The sequence below is a fragment of the Calliopsis andreniformis genome, chromosome 5 (assembly GCF_051401765.1).
Source record: "Calliopsis andreniformis isolate RMS-2024a chromosome 5, iyCalAndr_principal, whole genome shotgun sequence".
Taxonomy (NCBI): Eukaryota; Metazoa; Arthropoda; class Insecta; order Hymenoptera; family Andrenidae; genus Calliopsis; species Calliopsis andreniformis.
This window is the reverse complement of record NC_135066.1, coordinates 11102106-11121901: the sequence shown is the minus strand read 5'-3', so window position 1 is coordinate 11121901 and position 19796 is coordinate 11102106. Positions and strand designations below refer to the sequence as shown.

Below are 19796 nucleotides of genomic sequence, written 5' to 3'. Positions count from 1 at the left end.
AGTTTTAATCAACCAAAGTAATTACCTACCCCCAAATCTAGTCTCAACATTAGTCCCAGCTTGACAAGCGAATATCAATTATAAGACGTAAATAGAATCCATTGTGCATATATAGAGTCTGAAGTTGGCGCATCAACGTCAAGTTCGACGTCTCCTCGAGGCGGAGTTTCACATAATAAAATGTTCGTTAACGAACTGGTCGCCATGGTTCCGTGAGACCTGGGAATCGGGGCGAGCGCGAAGGGGTGGGAGACAAGGGCGCTTCTTCCTGGAATTAAATTAATTAAGCTAGATTATCTCGACGGATGTGAAAAAAAAACTTCAATCCAAGCCGCGTGGTCGGGCAAGTTTAGCTCACGGCCCCGTGGAGAAAGGAGCCCCGTTCTCTCGTAGCTTTAATTCGTTTAAGCACAGCGTCGCGAGCACCCCCAGCTCGACGTGGTCTTATCACCGGCTCAGGCAGGTGTTAAATTCTTGCCCACGGCCACATATTTTCGCTGTTCCCCGTCAATTTTCATTCCCAAGTTTCGTGGAGTTGCGCCTTTGCTCTTCCCCGTTGAGTGACAACGCTGCGATGGACTTTTTCTCAAGAGGTTTTCACCTGGCCACTTTCCTTTCATCGTGACTGGACAGCGCGATGTCTGAGGAGCGTATTTTTTAAAGAATGGAGCGAGAGTCGAGGCTCAAAGTGGGCCTTTTAACCAGAGGGATTTGAGGATGGTAGAATTTTTGTTAGGAGTTACGTCTCTAGGTTATGTGGATCTAGTAGACTACATAGGATCATGATATGGGAATCATGGATTCGTAAACTTTAGATGGATACGTAGTGACCTATGAATCCTTGGGTCCGTGGACTATTGGACACGTAAACTTGCGGATTCATGGAACCTTAGAACCGTGGATACTTGGATCTGTGGACCCACGGACTCCAGGACTCATGGATTCGTGGATTCATGGATTCGTGGACTCATGGATTCGTGAACTCATGGATTCGTGGACTCATGGATTCGTGGACTCATGGATTCGTGGACTCATGGATTCGTGGACTCATGGATTTGTGGACCCTTACTTATTTGTGGATCCGTGGACCCGTGGTAAATTTGTGAACTCTTGGACCCGTGGATTCGTGGATTCTTGGACTCATGGACCCATGAAACCGTGGACCCTTAGATCCATGACTCTTGGACTCATTGATTAGTGGGCCCTTGGACCTTGGATTCATTGATTCGTGGACCCTTGGCCCCTTGAATTCCTGTTCTCAAGTTTCAATCTCCTGACGAGTATTCAATTTATATCAAATGTAACAGCCCAAAAACCAGTATCAATTGATCACCCCTTACTCCCCCAAAAATTCCCATAAAACCTACCTTTCCATTGCCCTCAATTAAAAACTCTCTAAAAAATGAATAGTATCAGCTTACGCAAAATAATGAAAACTAAACCATTACAATTTGATCCTCGTTTTGACCTAAATTGTTACTGACGCAGACCTTATTGTATCGAATTTCATTTTCCGATCCTGGATATCACTATTACCCGATACATCAGTGTCTGTATTGGGACTGGTAGAAATTTTTCAGACAACTAACGCGCATCCAACCAGCTTCCGCTCGTCTCTACTCTCTTTGCTCGTTTACCCACATACCGATAGCTCGCTTGCCGATCTCTCCCGACAATAACATACGCGTCACTCACACCGGAATATATTTTCAGACTTCCATTTCCCGTCTCGAGGAAGCCATCCTCGATCAGCCTGTTGTAACCCTCGTCGAACTTTACATTCGATCTGGAGTATCGCTTCGCTTGTACAGACTTTTGCAGACTTGTGCAATATTCACGATACAATAAAGGATTTCTCAGGACATTTGAGAAATATTCATGTTAACTTGTTCAGGGTTATCTTGTACATAGGTGCGTGTTTATTACCATATTTCTTGTAGAAGGAGATTTTTATTGTCCTTTGAAGAATTATAAGGATGAATTTAATGGCGCAATATTGTGGTAATTAAGAGGTTCACCTTCCTGAGGCGTGTAAAAAATGTCATAATCGATTACGAAGTAGGTAATACAGGATTTTTCAGTTTACATAAATATAAGTTTCAGCTTCTCTTTTCAGTTTTTAATTAGTGAAAATGTTGAACCTGTTTTTTGCACTCTTTGTGAAAGATCGCTTGGCTATCTGTACTTCCACCCAGGTATAAGACGTTTAAAATAATTACTTTTTTTCTTTAAAATCGCAGAGAAATTCTATCGATCAGTATACAAGAAGCAATAAATTAACACAGATTTCCTCGCAAAACAGATTCCATCAGAACACCTTTTATCTCCCCAGGAGACATTCTCAACCCGTCGAACAGAAAAATACCGCACTCGATACACGTGAATATTATACAAGCCTTATTTTTAATAAAACCACGGAAAAGCCATAAAACTGCAATAAAGGCGCGGATGTAACGAGCGCGGCTACGCGGAGGCCATAAATGAGCGGCGGAACAAATACTGTAAAGAGTGTCGAGTAACGATGTAATAAAAATCTCGCTGTGCTCGTAAACGGATGCAGACAAATGCCTCGGAACAACGAGAATCGCGTTCGCGGATCTGGGGATTTCGAGAAAAATCGCGGGTCGTCCCAAAAACGTTCTCCCTTCAGCGAATAATTAAAACCTGTGTCGTCTCCTTTTCTCGTCGCGCGCGGCCAACCGATTTGAAGGATCCTCTCGCTGGTTCTGGGGGTCTCGTGGAAGAAATAGACAGGAGAAAAACCGGCTGGCGTATACTTGTAAATAATAGACGGCGGGGACGCGAAAATATCGTAAGCGCGAGAAGGGGAGACGTTGTCGGGGAAAGTGGGTCGCCGTCGAGAAGGGAGGATGATGAACGATCGTGGCGGCGACGTGAGAGATGGAGGGTGGCTGGCGGAAAAATAATGCGATTCTCGCGTGAGCACGATGGATTCTGAAATCGCGAACGCGTTAGCCTGGCCTGCCTGGAAAGTGTCGAAGGGCTGCCGGTATTAAGGGGATGCTGAGAGGATACGAGATACGACTCCTTGAGAGACAATAATGAGATGAGGTATACTGATGAGTTCTGGATACCGGTTGTGGAGATTTAGAGCGTTATACGAAGTGCTCGGTAATAGAGATTAGAAATTTTGAGGGGTGAGTCTATGTAACAAAATGGAGCAAAAATTAAGTACGAGAAAATTGCATTTGAGGCATTATTTCGGAGCTATTAATTGTTGCAGAAGCATATAAAGTTCGTGTGAAATGTGTCTGATTGAACACTTCTTCTTCTCTTTCGCTGCTAACATACTAGTCCCAGGTCAGACACAAGGATGTCAGTAGAGCGTTACTTAACCAGTCAGACGTATTTCACCTGCATTAAGTGTACCCTTTTTAACAATTATAAACTCAGAAATGAAGATTTGTGTGCAATTTTGTGCTTCTTAATTTTTCTTACTTTAGCATGTAGAATCACTCCTTCAAATTTTCGACACTTGTCGTCGAATAAGGGGTGATTCAGCATGGGGTAGTCAAATTTCAGTACATGCTTACTCTATTTTTGAAAAAGTGTGCAATTTGAGGACATTAAAGATAAATGCGATTTTCGATGCTAGTAGTGTTGAGTGATTTATAAAAAGAAATGAAAATTTTGATATATGGATAGGGACGTAGAGTACGAGTTGGGCGAAGAAGATCCGCGGGAGGATGAAAGCGAGTCCAAGTACTCTTCGTCGGCTCTGCTATCGTCGGAAGCGACGATTTGTCAGGGAAACTCGCTCGTCCAACGAGAGATAACATCAAAGTTTCAGAGACGTTTTGAAAAACGTACATCCGCGAGCTGCCAGCTAACAAATGCGCTTTTCTCGTGGACTATGTCTGGGGCCATTTTGTTACCATTATAAATAGCCACTCCTCAGCGAACGTGCATGACAAGGTCGAGTTAAATATGAAGAAAGAGAAACGAATGGGAACTGTAGTAAGAACAGAAATCTGTTCGCTATGAAAAATGAAAGGAACGATAGAATTTGGAAAAAGTTTTGAAGAGGAAAATTTTGTAACTAGAAACTAGAGGAATAAACCAAAGACAAAGTCAGATATTAAAACATTTGACCTTCGACCCCTTAAGAGTGGACACTCAATTACTTATTTACTGTTAACTAAATTCAATCACAATTTTCAGTGTTTTTATCAACCGAGAAGCTCTTCTTCTATTTTTCTTCTATTAATGATCACATTTAAAAGGAATAACAAATACAATTTTCGATTGATTATTATAGTGCCATCTCAATATACTCTTTTTACAGCTGGACGTAAAATCAGTATTCGTTGAAAAAATTGACAAATAGTACAGACATTCAAGCATTTATAAACGAGAACAATCATAATTATTCAATTTCATTCTTCCATTAAATGAAATTGATCCTCATCATTTCCACATCATTTTATCCGTCTCAAATTTTCTCCATATCGCAAGCCTCTCACTCGCTTCGGAAAAATTAATGTAAATCCGAATAAAGTACATAATTCAATGCTTTATTATCTGCTTCGATAATTTTCTCACTCCTTTATTACATACACACAGGGTGCCTTTCTGTGCTAAAAATACACAAATATTCCTATTATTCTATTGTAAATAGAAAATGAAATACATCGAAAATGCTAGATGAATTCAGAAGACAAACATACGTTGCATACGTATGGAATCTCATGTGTTTAATTTTTCATAGAGTAAATCGATTGACCCTGGCTGCTCCTAAATGTTTAATTGTAATTATCGGATATGTACTCGGACGCATTAATTAAAAAGGGAGTGTTCTAGTTAGGTTCTCCATGCATTAAAGCAAAGGAGTTAAAATGGATTAGTATGGTAAAAAAGATGGTGTAAAAAGTATTAGATCATGTGCAGACTTTCCCTTTGAATACACAACTGAACATTAATGTTTGAGAGCTTTTTAGATATGAAGAACCAAATATTTGGTACTATAACATATTGTATAGGATTTACTAATTTTAAGTTAAGGTCAAAAATGTTCATGGGGTTATTCGAATGAAGCGTTAAGAATTATCGACACAAATTATCCAAATATGTGATTGCACTTTGCATCAATGCGTTCTGCCTCCCTTTTTCACCGAAAACTGAGGAGAAAACTATGCACGCGTGCACAAGCTCCCGTGATCAGAAAACAACTGCCTACTGATTACACCAGTGACAAATGGCAGCGTGGGAATTGCGAAATGAAGGCTTAATAAGGTACGAGTCGGATCGGGAACCGAGTGCCGCCACATTCCCCGCGCTAATTAACAAATCCAATTTTAATTGACGGTTCGATTCGCCTGTACCCTATCTGAACACCTGCGATTCGCGCGCGGACTCGTTCGATCTGCGTAAAAGTAATTAGTGGATGGTACCGCAATTATTTCGCGTCAGCTGCATTGATAATCGATTTTTATGCGGTTGCTGATCGATAGATTCTCAAAAATAAAGCCGTAGATAAAATGGCTGCATTAGCTTGGTAATTGACGATAAAAAAGTGTTGGTTTCTTGCTGGTATGTCTACGAAGACCAATGTTTTTAATCTGTACAGTCGTAAGTCTTCTTAGCTCATTGAAGCTTGGACTTCCGGTTAATGCTTTTAAATTTACGGCGGCAGGATCAATGAATACGAAATGCTTTTAAGCGGGTGAGCGTTGTCTATAGCTGTTTAGGTTACGCTACTTCCTTAGCGGGGGTTGTTTAATGGGCGGAGTTCGAAAGTGTCTCGGAATGGAGAGATATTAGTTATATAATATTGCATCATAGTGAGAGAAGGAGGAAATAACTTGCCAATTATTTCTAAAAGCAATTCCTAATAATATTCATTATTATGTTACCCAACTACGGATTTAAACAATATCTACTAAAAATATTTTATTGCTATTTTACATTAAAACGAGACGCAAAATATTCAAAATTATCCGAAAAGCTCAAATTCACATTTTTGTATAGTTACTGCCTGTCCTCAGTGTTACACAATATAGTGCACTGTCTTCATAAAAAACTTCAAATATTAAAATTCTTAAACTTTTTTGTTTTTCTTATCACGCACCAAAGTATTCATAAATCACAAAACCGTCTCCCACTTTCCCCCAATTGCCCAGCGATCTTTTTCACCGCGGTGCCATTCGTAATAATCGAAACGCTTCCATCGCGAGGGAAGGTATTGAACGGTCGTCTTTTTCGCGATCACACCCGAATAATTCAGGACACCGAATCCAGGAGCAGTCATGGAAGCGATGACGTGAATGGTGGCCCAGGCGTGTCCGGGATAATCCAATAGGGAGTGTCTCTTAATTAAAAATCGTGGAATCCTGCGTCCTGTGTACCCCTTTGTTGTGACTCGTATTCGTCGTTTCGCGGCTTCATACACGCTTCTCCGCTTTTCTCCCATAGTGTCGTTGAAAAACGATCAACCGGGACAACCATTGCTCGCATCCGCCATTCTTCCGTGTATACGAATCGCGCGCTCTCTCACTATGGCCCTTTTCCACCCTCTACCCGTCTATGCATCGCCCTCCCTTTTTTATTATCCCTGTCGTTTCTTCTATTTCTGCTTTCTATACTGCCAACCATACAAATTTATCGTCCGAAATATTTCTTTTATTTTTGGGAATACTGAAAAATATTTTCCACGGAGCTTACTGCGATTTTCGGACGTCGTTGTTTTGCTATGCTGTTCCCCTATCAAAAAGACACGGTACAATTAATCTTGCGCATATTGCTTTGAAATTGATAGACGAAACTTTGGACAGGTGTAGCACTTGTAAAAATAAATAAGCAAGGGATTAACGAAGTCTGTATATGAAGTTTGGACCATTTCTTGTGGGACAGCCTGTATAATTCGAAATCAGATTTGTAATGTTAAAAACTGCGAGCATGAGGGTCTGGTAGAATATTCTAACATATCTTCTTCTTTTTTCAGAGTGCCACGTCTCCCGGTGCCAGCAACGATGGCCTCACCAAACAGCAATTGGAGCTTATTCAGCAGATCATGCAGCAAACGCAGCAGCAACAGCAACAGCAGCAGCAGCAAACATCCGCGCAACAGCAGCAACAGCAGCAGCAGCAACGCACCAATACGTCGACGGCAGTCACGGCACAGATTCAGAAAACGCAAAAACCGTCCATCAAGTCCACAACCTCGTCCAGCAGCGTCACCAATAATTCCGGAAGTTCGAGCGCGATCAACAACGCGAGATCCAGCCCGAAGCCCAAAGTCTGGAGTCACGTTCAGGTGAGTCAATTGTTTTTTTAACAAGTTCCCACGGACGAAAAATTCTATTCCTTTCATGGTGACTTTCAATGAACATTTTTTGAAAAACCTCGGATAGGTAATTTCTACTGCGTCTTTAATTTAAAAACATGGTGATTTGAAAATTGAAAACTACTCTGAGATCTTTTTACTTATATTGTTTCATTTTAATTTAATAGTCGTAGAAGACTGTGGATTAAGAGTTCAATCAGTTTTAATAGTAACAGAGAAGAATCTTGTAATAATTTTCGGCTGACAGCGAAGTAACGAATGCACAGTTTAGAATAGAGAGAGAAATATTGGCATGAATTTTCGATGAAGTAAAATTGTGTTTGGTGGACAATGAGGTATCGCGGAGAATTTCTATTCGTGATCAGGAACGACAGTACGGCTGAGTAATATGTTAGTGGTCATTACTTAATAGGGGCCAGACAATGCGGCGCGGCGAGGTGTCGTCATTCGCCGTATTTCGTGTCGGACATGTAAGCATTTTAATGAGACAAGTACGCGGCGGAATGTCCAATGATATATTATATCATTGCAATTAACTAGTAGGTGACCCGTTAAAGTGCTGGTAGATCGTGTTCGCTTAAATTATGGTCCCGACAGTGTTTGCTCGCCCCAGTTCCTTTTGGCGCTCTTTTTAGACATTGCCCGCAATAATTCGCCAATTTGCGCTAGGTTCCCTTTCAGACAGCCATGGTAATCAATCCGCTATTTCGGCTTCTAAACTGGAACTGTTCAATTTAGATTTGGGGAGCGTGTTGAACATGGGTTGCTGTGATTCGGTTGAATCGTTGGGACCTGCAAACCTCGAACTTGTATCTTTTAATTTAGAAAACTGTCTTTCTCCTCTTGTATTTTATGTCTCTAATTTATCCTCTGTCTTTGAAAGTAATTGTACTGTTTTTGTAACTAATTGATATTAATCTGAAACAGTTTTTTGAAGTGCAGGTACTTTTAAAGGTAATTTGAAATTTTGAATCTGAACTTGTACAGGTTACTTTCGATGAAACGTAGATAAAAGTAGTGATCCATGTTTTTGGATGAAAATGTAATGAGACAGGGGGCGATTTAGTCTTCTGTTGGAATACAAGCAACCCTAGCTTGTGACGCGCGTTCTTCGATTTGTTGGTACAAGAAATACAATCGGCAAACACTGGCGTTGTTACCACAAGGAGTCCAGTTCCCAACCACCTAAACATATCAGCTATACGCCTCGTATGTCGATTTAATCGATCTAATGGCAGTTACACAGACACCCATGGGACAAATTGTTTACCGGGAACTGCAATCCACGTGCAGGAACAATAAACAGTTACCGCAGTGCATTAGTGAAAATCAACATGGGATTTTGTTTGATTACTAGTTTGGTCTTCTATGGATTATTCATTCTTATTTATTGAATACTTATAATACACAAACATTCATCCACTCTTATACTAGTGAATAATTTTAAAACTTCATGTTTATTAAAATTCTTGATGAATTCGGGAAATTTTGAAAACATGAAATGAACAAAATATTTTGAATTGTGTGAATATATTCACTTGCTCTCCATTTTTAATGAAAAAATAAACGCAATTAGCCAATAACGAAGATACGACCACTAGTAGAGTATCGAGATGAAGTTACAATAGAATTATTTCTAATATTAAAACATAGAACAGATTTTTAATTCTGTCTCTGCAAACAAGTTTGCTAAATATTCTATATAAATTCAGCAAAATCATTTCTGAAACTACTGTGCTATTTCCCCTTCCCTCTCACCCCACTTTCCCAATTCCATCCCCAATTCTCAACTCTAAATGTCACTGTCCAACAAAGAAATAAGCATACATAAAACTCAACCAATTTCGAACGAACGAATATATCACCTGCGCAAGTAACGGAGACGTTTACCCTCCACCATGGCAGAACACGGAGCACGGGGCAATTAACCGACAAACATACGCGAGAATCGCCGTCTGAATACCATCAGACCGCCCAACCTCTATTTTATCACGTTCTTCGTATCTGAAATGACCCGACGCCCAACCGCTGGAACCTTTACCACCGCCTAACTTCATTACGTTAATGGCATAATAACCATTGTGGGCGGCGGAAGGGCTTATGCGCCGAAACCGTCCCGTTGTGTCCCTAAACAGAGCAAGAACCGAGAGCGCGCAGCCCAAAATCGATCGGATCGCCATTAATATGTATGAGATCTTTCCCGATAGAACGCTCCAGCGGGGGTGGACGGGGTTGAAGGAGGGGAGGGACGAAGAAATCGCTAGAATCGTCGTTACTCCTGCGGAAGACGAACAGAGCGACGCGGTCCCTGGGAATCGTCGTAATTGGCCAGGAATTCGTGGACGAATGAATTCCATCCTAGACTTTCAGGGGGTGGATCTCGTTCTGGAGAGGGGAAATAATCAACGCGCTGGAATTCGACTCCAGGTTTATTTCATTCCATCTTCGTACGGATCAAAGGTTGACCGATGTCCCTTGGGCTAGGAGGATTTAACTCGTCGATAGATTGGGGGTGGATGGTGTGGGAGGAGATAGATTGAAGTACGTTAGGTGATTCGGTGAATAATATTATATTAATCTTTTAATTTTGAAACGTGAATTTATAACAACTTCGTATTCCTTTTTTCTTGTAATAATTCATATCTCAGTTAACACTCGCTGCCTTGAAGACGTTTATTTTATGTCCATTTGTCTGATCGTCTTGGGACATAGTTTGGGCGTTTCGAAAACATTCAACAGTGTACGTCTTAAAAATTTAGGCTTTTGGGCACCTTTTAAAGATGTCTATTTTTGTCTGAACATCTTTAAGACGTCTTACGAATGTCTTTTAAGATCTCCTAAAAACATACTGATTTGTCATTTTGGACGTTTCAAAGACGTGTTTTGAACATTTCTAAGATTTCACTGGATATCTTTAAGATGCTTTTAGGACATTTCTCTGCTATATGGAATAAGTTACAGCTTTCAGACTAAAAAAGGAAGTCTCATATATTTCAACATCCCCTGAGAGTTTCAGAGAGCTCACAACTCAATTTTCTTCCGCGAAATTACAAGTGGAGCACTCTCCATATTTCACACTATCACGGAACGCCCTGTAACCATGTGGAAGATTTGAACCGAATCGGCGATCCAGATCTCGCGTCCTCGTCCTGCAAGGCACGTAAACACTTAAATCAAATGAACTTTCAAGCTTCCGGGAAAGTCGGGCTTCAATTTAATAAAATCTCCGCGTTGCTCTCGGGGCCCGGATTTTCTGACACAATTTCAGGCACAATGACCCGCGAAAGCGCGGCGAGAAGGAAACTAGATCGAGTCAGAAAGGATTTGCAATCGCAAGTAACCCGCTCCGCCACCTCTCCCTTCCGTCCCGTCGGAATTCCAAAAGCACCTGCCCTCTCGACTCTTTTCAATCGTTGGCGCAGCTGCGAACCTAACTCCCGAACGTCGAGGAATATTAATAAAGAGCCAGCCGATGGAACAGTCGCACTGAACATTATTCCATCGCTCTGTGGTCCTGCCCTCAGTCCACGAAGGAAACTACCTCCATCCTCGGTGGAAACTACCCCCGACCTCTCGATTATCTTAAATCGTTGTTTCCACCGCGTGGTTTCCGTGGTCGACGATCTTTGAATCGATAGACGGTAATAACAGTTACAAGTCCCGAACGACGACCACTTGGAGGGCCAGCAGCACTTGGGCGCAGGAACGTTCGACCAAGTTCCAGCGAGGTTGTGCCATCTTCATTAGGTTTAATACCTGGCAGTCGGGGAAGTGGGCTTATACCCGCGCGCCTATGGTAGACCATAAAGGGAGGCTGCGACAGAAATTCGCTTGGTTGGAGAGGTGTTATGGTTCGAGAGAGGATAGAGGAGAGCTGTGTAGTTTTCCAAGGAAATTTGATTTAGGTTGTAGGAGCGAAAATGGTCTAGACTGTAGAGAATGTTGAGGAATTGCTCTTTGGGTAGTGGATTTCGGGTGGTATAAGATGAAGAGGATCTTTCTTAAGTTTGAGTTAATGGGTTTCGTTTCTTAAGTGGTATGCTTAAAGTAACCTCATATTTTAGTAACATACTTTAATTTATATAACGTTGTTTTTGTGGTTGTAAGGCGGAACGATCTGAATCACATCTTTCTGTTTTTGAGATATGTGTTTTTTCTTTTTGTGTTACTTGTGCAGGTGTAATCTCCGATAGGAAGTTATTCTGCAGTCTGTATTACATACATAGTATTTACAATATTAAACTTGTGTCATTGTGTAGGTAGTGGAATAAGTACGTATCCGCCGAAGGCACTTAATTAGGATATATGTATTTAATATCTATTTATTACATATTAAATGTAGATATTTAAACTTTTTAAATTCAATACTGTCTTACGTACCTGTGTCTTCTCGAACCCTTATTATTATCTAAAGAAATACATTTACTGCCCTTTCTTCTTTCTAAAAATATAAATTCTATTCTCTCAATCAAGCCTTCACTCCAATTATTTGAAAATGTGACACAGGTCGTGCTTTACAACCACAGATTTCTTCTCTGGTCTACGAAAGCATTCAAAATCTTCCCAATTCTTGTACCTTTCATCTTCAAATACGACACGGCAGTCAAGACCTTAAGAATTCCCTCGACAAAGGCCCGAATGTCGCACCGAGGCTGCATAATGCACTCAATCACCATTCCCGCGAAATTCCTGCACTCCTTGAGCCCGGACGTTCAGACAAAAAAATCCGCGGAAAAACCTCCATCGAATATTCAGACCGCCTTCGATCAAAGGGTCTGCGATGTTGGCCAGCGACACTACCGGCGAATAAACTGTCGGTGGAAAAAGAGGCGAAGCGGAAGGAAGATGGAAAGGGTGAGGAGTGCAGTTTCTCGATCGTTCGGTTGCATTAATATGTATGCACTCTGGTCGACTGTCGTCGACGAAGGCTCAGACGGTCCTGAAAGTTTCACTTATAAACAGAGAGCTGGTAATAATAATAAATAGTGCGGTCCGCGAGCCGAAGGCGCGACTTCCGAGGCGTGTGCTCGAATATAAAGTCGTGAAACGAATCGTCGATCGAGCTTGGATCCCTGGCTGTGGGAGGCTGTAAGATACAGCTTGTAATAAGAGTACGGATTAAATTAATATGATCTGGTATACGCTGTTGAATATGCCCTCGCATAGCAATGAAGGGATTCAGGGGATTCGGCCTCTTTGTCAGACGGTTCTATCTTTATGGAGCCGCGTAGGAGAATCTGTATTTGCTGCTGCTGTCGCTCTTGTCCGCCTGGTTTTGCGTGCCAAGCTTCGTGGCTCGCTTATCGTGTATCTAAATGTATTTCTGTATACCGCTATCGATGATCTATGCACGGAGGGAGTTTAGGTATTCTCGTCGAGAAGTAGGTATTATTGATGAAGAGTGGGACTTTTGAGGGAATGGTTTATGTATATTTATGAAAGGTAATCTTTTGTAATTTTAGAATTTTTGAAAGGTCGGTTTATATATTTGTATGAAATTGTAATCTTCTGTAGTTTTCATTTCTAAAGGGCACGAATGCTGCTGACTGACAGAAGACTGTTGAGAGGTTTTTGATTATTTCTGACGTTCTTGACTATTTAATTAAAATAGTTACGTCGACTTTAGAAGTCAGATGTGAAGGTATGTGATCTCCAATGACAGAGAATGAAATAAAAGGTGTAAAAAATATTTCTAACAAATTTCCTCGGGAATTCAGTCGTAAAATAGGATACTTTGCAAGTTTATTTAGTGGAGGAATGTAGACAGTTGCGAATGAACTATAACTTTACGTATGTGCGTACGTTTTACGAGTTCATTCGAGACAGGAGCGCATAAAAATTCTGAAGGAATCGTCAAGTTGTAGGACTGTGTCGATGCACGTCAATTTGCACGTAAATCGCGTTTATTTTGTGTTATTATATTACGTTGACGTTCGCGAGCCAGAAAGTTATTAAACTTCTTTTGAAATCGGTTGCACTTGAATTCTTGTATTTTTTCTGCATTTATGTCGCTCACGATAGTATTCTATATTACCTTTCACTCGATATGTTGCATTATGGATACCTATCAAAATGTATTTGAAATTGCTTCTGTGACGATGGCGGATTTATAAAGGTATTTTGACAATTATAATCTCAGCGATCAAAATGTATCAAATTTCTAGTAGGGGGATGTAATTTTGATTTCGAGTCGCAATCACGTCGAAGCCGATGATTAAAATGATACATGGATTATGTGATTAATTCGTAAATGTTACCTGAATGCTATCCGAACATATCGTTTAGACGATTTACATTTTATGACAGCTAGCGATGCAACATTGCAATTTTGATAGAACATTCTAAAATGTTCCACATGTTCAGTCACAAAATCTCTGAACAATTCAGTATAATTTTGTATCCTTCATAGAATTATTTAAAAGAAAATGATATCTAAAACCAAAAGTATTCAATTCTCATAAACCATATGAACTTTTAATAGACCCCAATTTTTAATACCCAAGTTATACACTGTCACATAAAAATGCATGTTTCACTTGTATGCACTTGCATGCCATTAGGTATCCAAAGTCACACAATTCTTAATATAAGTTACCACAAACCTAGTACAACACAAACCATTATGGACAGTTAGTGCGACGCTAAAATTGAATTAAAAAGAAAATCATCTGGAAAGACAGAGAACAAATTAACAAATCTCTTCGCAAAGCCAGCCAACAGAGAAGAAAAGAGTACCCAACGCAATCGCTAACACGTCTCGGTGGCAGCAGTCCATAAATTCCCCTGACCGTTCGCGCGTTCGAGGAACAAATTCGCGTTGGATATTTTCGCGTAACGGGGATGCGTCTCGCGGCAACAAAACGATACGAGAACGCAACACGGTAGATCCGCGCAAATAAGAATTACGGCGGGTCGTTACGTTTGTACATAGAAGCAGTGCTCGGTGCATGCACAGCCGCGAGAGGCGGCGAGAGAGGGGAACGGAATGGCCAACGTTCCCGTCTCTCGGTCGTTTGCGCTATCGTAAGTTTATGTCGTTGGTCGCAGGCTAACCTCTGCCAACCTCTCGCCCTTTTATACGACACGATAGTTTCATCGCGAAACTGCCACCGTTCGCATCTGTTGCCTTTCCCATTACCGTGCGAACATATACCAGCCCGTTCGCCGCCTGGTAAACTCGAGTGCGCTCTCAATTTCGCCATCCCTCTTCCCGTCTCCTCGAGGACATTCTTCCACGTCCACCTTCGCGACAACGTGAGGCGCGATTAAACGGAACGAATCGTTTCGATGTTTTAAGGAATCGTTTGGCGAAGACGAATAACCTAGAGAAGGAAAAGGGTGGTCAAACAAGTGGACTCTTTTCAGTCACAGTTGGCTTAAAAATCGAGAATTTATTAAAAATCTTGAGTTTAATAATTCTGCTGAGCCCTGAGACTATGCCTATTTTGTACTTAATTTGAGATTTATAAAGAACTTTTATAATATATATCAATTTAGCTCAGAATGTCGCAGATTCTTTGCTAACGCCCTTGCGATTGAAACTACTGTGAAAAGAATCATAGTTACAATCACATCCCGAAAAGGATCATACGTGTGACACAGTTCCCAACCGCAGTGCACCCTAAAAATTCAAGCAGTCTCGCCGACAGGAAGTAAAACCGATCGTTCCCTTTAAATAATCCACTCCCAGTGTCTTGGACGAGTCGCGTCACAGAGGTAAAAGGGGTGGCGTACCCCCAGCGACGAGGAAGACAGCGGAGGGATCCGGTCCAGAGACTCCTTCGACGCTCGTGGACGCTCCACAACGTATCTTCTCACAGTTCGAGCTGGTCAGACCGGTGTCACGTGCACCCCGTTAGACGAAAGAATTTCCTTGCTAGTCGACCCCAAAGGAGACCCCCAGTGAATCGCGACCCCCAGCAAGTTCCTCTTCATCCCTTTCCCTCCAAAAGGAGGACGGACCCCCCTCGACCCAGATGCTAGCCAATGAACGTTCCACCACGAGTCTGTTGAGGAAAAATCCTCGTTTCCAGCCAATAGCGCGTCGTTCTTGGTCGGAACGTCCTCTCGGTCCGTTGGACCATCGGATGGCCTTGAAAAATCCAGAGCACGTGCGTTCTCCTTTCCTGATTTTTATTATCGCCGTCCAACTCGAAAATCAGGACCAGCAGCTGCCCGCTGGCCACGCTTTGCGCTTTTTCCACTTTCGTTTTTTCCCCGTCCCTCTTCGTCTCCCTCGGTTCCTCAGCTCTTACGCTTCTGTTCAGCTTCGCGGGACCATCGCGGTCGCCGTACGTTGGACACTTTAAAGAGACACAGCCGCTTCCTGTTACTCGCCTTCCGCAATTCGCCGCGTGGAGATTTAAATTTTAAAACGAAACGTACATGCTAATGGCCCTCGCCCCGCTTTCGGTCGTTTCTTTTGCTCTGGGTCACGGAGGACCGTTAGTATTCAGACGGGCTTTCCGTTCGTGAACACGTACCCACGGTTCTTCGCCCCCGCTTCCCCCCCCCCCCCCCCCGTCGCACGAATTTACATTGGTTGATGCAACCGCGGAATTTATCGGCGCCGGATAATTGCGGTTGCCGTGACGTGGGCGGAAAACGTTATTTCCCGACTTTTGAAACTTTCATTACTGTTCTTGATTTCTTACGGGGAGGGCAGGAGGCTGGTTTGGGGTTGTAATTAGTAGGTCAGCCTGTGAATGATGTCGCTGGAGATTAGTTTACTCGCAAAGAAATTAATGCTTGCAGTTGTATTTAGTTGGTGATATACTAACCATTCATTTTTCAGTTTCTTACTTGATTTTTGATGTTTCATTCTTATGTTATTGTCGTGGAGGTTTTTGTGAGTTTGTAAGTTAAGCTTCCCTACGATTAATGATATTAAATGTCTTCTGTTTCTTAGACATCTTAACTCGTTTGAGACCAAATAAGGCAGTAATAGCTCATACTTAATATTTAAAATAATATTATCTACCAGATGGCCTAATTTATTCTGGACTTAGAGAAGTTGACTGTCCTTATAATTCTAGCGTCTTTTCATGTTTGCTTTCCTATGTTTTTTATGGACTTAAGATATTGAGATAGGCGACTGTTTGTTGTGACTTTTTATTTCTGATTAGATCTCGAATAGGAATTCTCATTCCACAGCCTCACTGATCGTTCCTCGTTCAGCAATCTAGTTCTAGCTCAAGTTCCCTCGAATAATGAGCGGAACACTTTCACTTATTGCGTCAAATTAAACGAAACGTTCTTATCAAACGAATAGGAAATATATGCTAACAAAATATTAGTTTATCAACGTCATAAATTTAAAAAATTTAGTAAAAAAACAATACGACTCTGGAAAAATGACTAACAATTAAATATTCCTTGCAGTAGGATACTAATATGTTAGCGACTGAATTTCTGTTGACATAAATAAACCAAACTACAAAATCAGCGATAGATACTTTTGAGAAAAAGTATTCTATGCCTTAAGAAAGATAGTGCGATTCTATTTACACAGGTGAAGATACGATACGAGTCTATTTTTATAAACATTTCTTCTTTAAATCAAATAATAGTTAGAAGAGGTAATCGATTGCATAGTTCTGTTATCGCTTGTGTAACATTAGAGATGTACCTATGCATGACAGCTAATTATCATAAATTTTTGGAGCAGACATAATATTAAAGGCAAATATGTACGCAAGTTTCTGTTCTATCAAACTAAAGATAATCACAGCAAATGGCATATTAATTAAACGATGAATTTGATATATAAACGGTGTCTCACTGTGGAGCAAGCAGACAAATTCGAGACACAAATTTTACAAAACAACCACAGCAAACATGAAGTACTTCGCAGCCTTTTTGAGCGTACTCTGCATCTGCCTTCTTGGATCGGCATGGGTAAGTAATTATTTTAAATACATCTTATTGTTTATTTATTAGAAGAGAATTGAAAAATAAATTTTCCGAAAATCAATTTGAAATTTTCTGTGGTAAAAAATTAAGTACTAACAAAATTTTTGATTCTTACCATTTAGTTAATAGTATTCAAATTTCAAGAGTCTCTAATAAAACACCATGTTTCTGTTTACTGCTTACTATTAAAATTATGGCAATAGTAAAATAAGAATATAAAAGTAGTAGTGGTGAATATATGGATTCAGAAATGACCTTTCTTCAGATAAAAATACCTCATTTCCACAATCTCGTTTTATGGATAAAAATAAATTGATGATTTTCGGGAAGTGTCACTTTTTTTCAGTAATCTAGTTATTATTACACTGAAATAACCAATTTTAACATGGATCTTAATTTGTCTGACAGGCCACGGAAGAGATCGAAGAAGCTAAGTTCAACCCCCTGTGCAGTGTCTGCAAACTGGCTATGAAGGAAGTTGACCAACGTCTGGTTGGTGATAAAACCAGAGGCAAAGTAGAAAATGCAGTGCACAGTGTATGCAACCATCTCCCACATGCTGTTTCTGGAAAATGTAACGAATTCATCAACAAGCATGGCGCTCAGATCATCGACGTGATCGTTGACAAGGGTGTCCCCATGGCTGCCTGCGCTGTTATACGTGTCTGCTAGTAAATAACTGACCAAGGATTTAACTACGACAATTAAGACAAGTATGTTAAGGACTCGTAAATTTTATTATCCACTGTCTATACTTAAGGCCAGAATGTCGTGTTCTATTAAATACGTAGTCTTTTTAAATACATCAAAGGCTTCAGACCTACGTGGATGTAGTATAGTAGATCTTGTTACAACTCTCATTTAAAAAGTCAACTTAATAAAAACATTTATAAATACTCTACTTTTAATTATTACAAAAAGCATAATTCAATCATGTTCGCACTTCTTTAAGGTAAACACAATAGTATTTATTGTCAGGTGTACAGTCTTTGAAAATAATTAATTATTTCTTATATTGTAGAACTAAATAGTGATATAATGCATATTGGAAAGCGGAAACATTGGATATCAAATGCATGAATGTTGTCAAAGTATTGGAAATTACACAGAAAATAATGGAATATTGAGGCATTTAAAATATTAAGGTATTGAGATGCTTGAAATATTGAGAAACTTGGAGTATTGGAATACCGAAGTATTTGGAGTATCCGGAACACCAGGAAATTAAGGTGTCGAAATATTGCTATAAAATACTTAAACATTAAGTCATCTAAAGTATCCACTGTTATACTGTCAGTTACTAAAATATTAAAATATCAAAACATGACGATTACAAATATGTACTTTACAAAAATACTTTATTTACCAGAGGACTAAACCAGTTTTAAATTCACCAAAAATGACACTAATTAATACCAATAAATGAAACAAAAAAATCAAAACAAAGTGTAGCTTCGAAACATTCACACTCATTGTAATCCAGAAACCATTTCCTCCCAAAACAAAAAGAAAAAAACAAGTGTTTCAAAATTCAGAACCCTATTTCAAATAGAAGTCTCATTGAAGATTTTCGCCTTGCCAACAATGCCAACACAAGCATCCCTCTCCAATTTAATTAATTTCCGAGCCAGCACGTCGGGGATCGCGAGCCAACGAAAAAGCCAGCGGACTCCTCAAAGAGGCGGGCGCGTCTTGGATCGATCGCTCGAGAAGGAAGGCGTCGTACGCGGGGAATGATCGTTAATGGAAGATGTAATTGGAAAATACTTGGCGCGCCTCCGTTCGATTCGCTTCCGCCGTGTTTGTTTGCGATACCGTGCCAAGCCGCGGCGAGTTATTGCAAGAATCCTGTTACTATCCGCCGCCATAATCCTGCACGCTATATAAACTTCCTGTTCCCTGAACTGGTCCTCTCGGCATCGTCCTGCGCGTCTTCGCCTCGCCGCCCGAAGGGAATCGATGTCTGACAACCGATCCTGCTGAATACTCGTCGTGCTTTCCACGAAGGAATACACCCCCGCCCCTCTGCCGCGTAGAGAAAGAATTTATTCAAATTTCACGGACTTGTGATTTCAGAATTCGCAGAAATCAAATCTCCCGCTGACGATATTTTTCGATCCCCCAACGAAGGAACAGAGCACAGATCCTTTCACACGGGCCGCGGCCACGCATCGCATTGTAATCTAAAAATTCCAGGTGGCGAATAATAGGAGGAGGATCGATTGAACCCTATATAGCGGGAACACGAGAGAGATTTAAAAAACGGTTCACAAAAGCGGGCGTATTTCATGCGGAAAACGTGAACTTCTCGATTTCGTCCGCGAGACTCATTTCCATTGTTCCTTTTCCCATTACGCGATCGAACGTTAAATACCCTCGACGGCCATTATTTCTGGAACTTGCTCGATCCTTTGTTAATCGCGAGTTCGCGTTCGATCGCCATTGGAAAATTACAGAAACAGCTCTGATTGGCTGGCATATGACGACAGACGTCACGGTAACTCTCCGTTGCTCTCTTTTTTCACCCCGTTTCCACACCTCACCCCTTCTAATGTCTCGTCATCTTCCACCAATTACCTCG

General features: G+C 40.9%; 2 protein-coding genes across 2 annotated transcripts in view; both read left to right on the top strand.

Moving 5' to 3' along the window:
• The window catches only part of LOC143179705 (uncharacterized), a 441599-nt gene that overhangs the window by 362063 nt on the left and 59740 nt on the right, over window positions 1-19796 (top strand). The window contains exon 9 of the mRNA XM_076379021.1: window positions 6962-7273. Coding sequence (XP_076235136.1) covers window positions 6962-7273 — 312 coding nt within the window. The remainder of the gene's footprint in view (window positions 1-6961; window positions 7274-19796) is intronic.
• On the top strand, window positions 16697-18899 carry LOC143178970 (uncharacterized). The gene is made up of 6 exons (XM_076377915.1): window positions 16697-16716; window positions 16772-16927; window positions 16971-17039; window positions 17092-17200; window positions 17624-17928; window positions 18237-18899. The coding sequence occupies exons 1-5, from the start codon at window positions 16697-16699 to the stop codon at window positions 17885-17887; spliced, it is 618 nt and encodes a 205-aa protein (XP_076234030.1). The 3' UTR covers window positions 17888-17928; window positions 18237-18899.